This window comes from Myotis davidii, unplaced genomic scaffold, assembly GCF_000327345.1.
Source record: "Myotis davidii unplaced genomic scaffold, ASM32734v1 scaffold11, whole genome shotgun sequence".
NCBI classification, from domain to species: Eukaryota; Metazoa; Chordata; class Mammalia; order Chiroptera; family Vespertilionidae; genus Myotis; species Myotis davidii.
This window is the reverse complement of record NW_006285791.1, coordinates 2,141,411-2,144,349: the sequence shown is the minus strand read 5'-3', so window position 1 is coordinate 2,144,349 and position 2,939 is coordinate 2,141,411. Positions and strand designations below refer to the sequence as shown.

At 38.4% G+C, this 2,939-nt stretch overlaps 1 protein-coding gene across 1 annotated transcript in view; it reads right to left on the bottom strand.

The window, feature by feature from the left end:
- Positions 1 to 2,939, bottom strand: part of ZCCHC2 (zinc finger, CCHC domain containing 2) — a 43,033-nt gene that overhangs the window by 23,959 nt on the left and 16,135 nt on the right. The window contains exons 5-6 of the mRNA XM_006756818.2: positions 2,710 to 2,822; positions 1,473 to 1,567 (exon numbers count right to left, since the gene is read on the bottom strand). Of these exons, the coding sequence (XP_006756881.1) occupies positions 1,473 to 1,567; positions 2,710 to 2,822 (208 nt within the window). The remainder of the gene's footprint in view (positions 1 to 1,472; positions 1,568 to 2,709; positions 2,823 to 2,939) is intronic.

Sequence of the window (2,939 nt, the reverse complement as noted above, 5' to 3'; positions counted from 1 at the left end):
TATTTAAAAGCTATTGTCCTTACTCAGATGTAGATTTAACCATGGAGTTGTTCATCTTCTCTTAGTCTAGTATTCAAGAAGAGTCATTAATTCTAATTGCTACTTATCTGTTTAAAATATTTAAGGCATACATATACACACACAGATGATTCAAAACTTTAAAAACTAACCCATATGTTATAATATCCAATCATATTATTCATTTAAAAGCTATTGTCCTTACTCAGATGTAGATTTAACCATGGAGTTGTTCATCTTCTCTTAGTCTAGTATTCAAGAAGAGTCATTAATTCTAATTGCTACTTATCTGTTTAAAATATTTAAGGCATACATATACACACACAGATGATTCAAAACTTTAAAAACTAACCCATATGTTATAATATCCAATCATATTATTCTTTTACCTCTTTCCCACCTAAAATGGAGAAAACATGTATTTTCTTTCCCCTTTAAATACAGGAAAATATGACTTTTTTGAAAAAAGAAGGTTAAAAAAACACAACTCAGCTACTTGCTATAGTGGCTGCACTTAAAATTAGCAGAAATTCTCCTAAAGCACACAAAAATGTTACTGGCAAAATATTATTTTTAAAAGGTAGCTGAGATAGATGCGTATAAAACTAAACACAAGGCAGACTGTGATGAATGCTGAAACATAAGGGCAAAGTCAAACTATAGGAACATAAGAAAAAACTAGAAACTTCATGAGGTAATATTTCAGTTGGGTCTTAAAATAGGTGTGAGTTTAACAGGCTGTGACAAAAGAAGCATATTAAGTTTGGGTGCAGAATGAGCCAGAACACTAGGACAGGAAATGGCAGGTGTATTGAGTGACTGCCCAGCCTTCCAACTCTGAAGGTTTTGAATAGGGAATTAACAATTTGATCTCTGAGATAATCCTGAGATAGGGTAGAGTACAGTGAGAAATTAGAATATAAGAGAAGAGCTAGGCTTTGTATAGTTCCTTCATGAAAGAAAGAAAAAAAAGAAGCCTCACTGACAACAACGAGCTTGGTAAGGAGAGGGTGAAAAGGAAGGCGTCCTTTGTCTGGTGTGGCTCGGCCTTTAAATGACTGCATAGGAAGAGGAAAAACTTGCAGCCTGGGAGGCTGGGAGTTCATCATGGGAATAGGGGACACAGGGGGAAAGGCAGAGTATAAGAGTATGTTATACATCAAGCAACCAGCACTGTGGCAAGGTCTGTAAGGAACCTGGTGATCCTGAATGCCCATGAGTTCAAGAGACTTGTCCCCAGCCTTGGAATCCGTCTGTTTTGTGACAGTAGCTTTTACACATTATTTTCTTTAAAACTGCAGCATAAAATTCACTTAAATCTACCAATGTTTCTTAATTGTAAGCTACTATTCCTTGACATTCACTGAAATGACAACCCCATACAAGATGGCATGGTGAAACAGGAAACCCAAGCAAGAAAACACCAGACTTCGGCAGAGAAGCAGGATGCTTACTGAGGCTGTGTCGAGGGTCTGAGGATCTGGATTGAAAAAAGCTGTGGACTTTCTGACTCTGGAGAAAAGCTTGTGATGAGGTTGAAAATAGCTGCCTGCATAAAAAAAGAAAGAAGATTTGTTAATTTCATCTAATATAAATACAAAAAAGTCACAGTTTAGACTGTAAAGCAAACCTAAATGTCAGTTTAATTCAGGTATAAAAAAAATAGTTTTCCTAAGAAAATGAATATTATTTTCTAATATATTTCCCACAGAAGGAACTGAATAAAAGTTAACAAAACTTATTTGCAAGAATCTAATAAATAGGCTTATTTTTAATTTTGTATAATCTAATGGTAAGGTTTCAATTCTGGCAAAAGGTGTATACTACATCAGCCTTTTGCCCAAGTGGGCCAGCCTTTCTGCTCAGAAAAAGTACAGTTCTCATAGGTGTGACTTTTCATCATTTGGTGTATCATGAAAAAAAACCTTCCTACACTCTGAAAACAGGAGGTGGGAAGTCTGGGACGCTAAGAGTCCGGGAAACTATGGAGCGTAGTGGTCAGGTCAGTTCCAAGCATTACTACTACATCCCAAGGCATGACTAAGCAAGGATTCACTCCAATGTGTATCACACCATGACTCTAGGCCAGCCGTGGGCAAACTACGGCCCACGGGCGGGATCCAGCCCGTTTGAAATGAATGAACCTAAAAAAAAAAAAAAAAAAAAAAACCGTACCCTTTTATGTAATGATGCTTACTTTGAATTTATATTAGTTCACACAAACACTCCATCCATGCTTTTGTTCCGGACCTCCAGTCCAGTTTAAGAACCCATTGTGGCCCTCGAGTCAAAAAGTTTGCCCACCCCTGCTCTAGGCTGTTATCTTTGAAAACCAGAATTCCTCATATTTATTAATACAATTAAAATATTCCAACGGGAGGTCTTCCCTACAAAAAGGACCCTACAAAAAGGGGCAGTTAGAGCACAGTCTAATGCAGTGGTTCTCAACCTTCCTAATGCCGCGACCCTTTAATACAATTCCTCATGGTGTGGTGACCCCCAATTTCATTGTTACAAATTGAACATAATTAAAGCATAGTGATTAATCACAAAAACAGTATGTAATTATATACGTGTTTTCCGATGGTCTTAGGTGACCCTTGTGAAAGGGTCATTCGACCCCCAAAGGGGTCGCGACCCATAGGTTGATGCCATCTGTGACACTGAGCGCAGTGTTCGGCGAACTATTACCTTAAGATGGGCTCCAGATCAGGATGTCGCCGTTCCTCCCGCTTCAGTGACCCCTGATTCAGGGCTCTCAGAATGGTCTTGTCAAAAGTCTCTGAAGACAGTTCCTTGGGAAGCTGGAAAATAAAAAGAGCATGGTCAGGGTTAAGTTTCTCACCTGCTTGGTAAACCCAGGCAAAGGGGCAAATAAATGCCACCTGCTCAAGAACCACTCCAAAGCAGTTCCTTTTCTA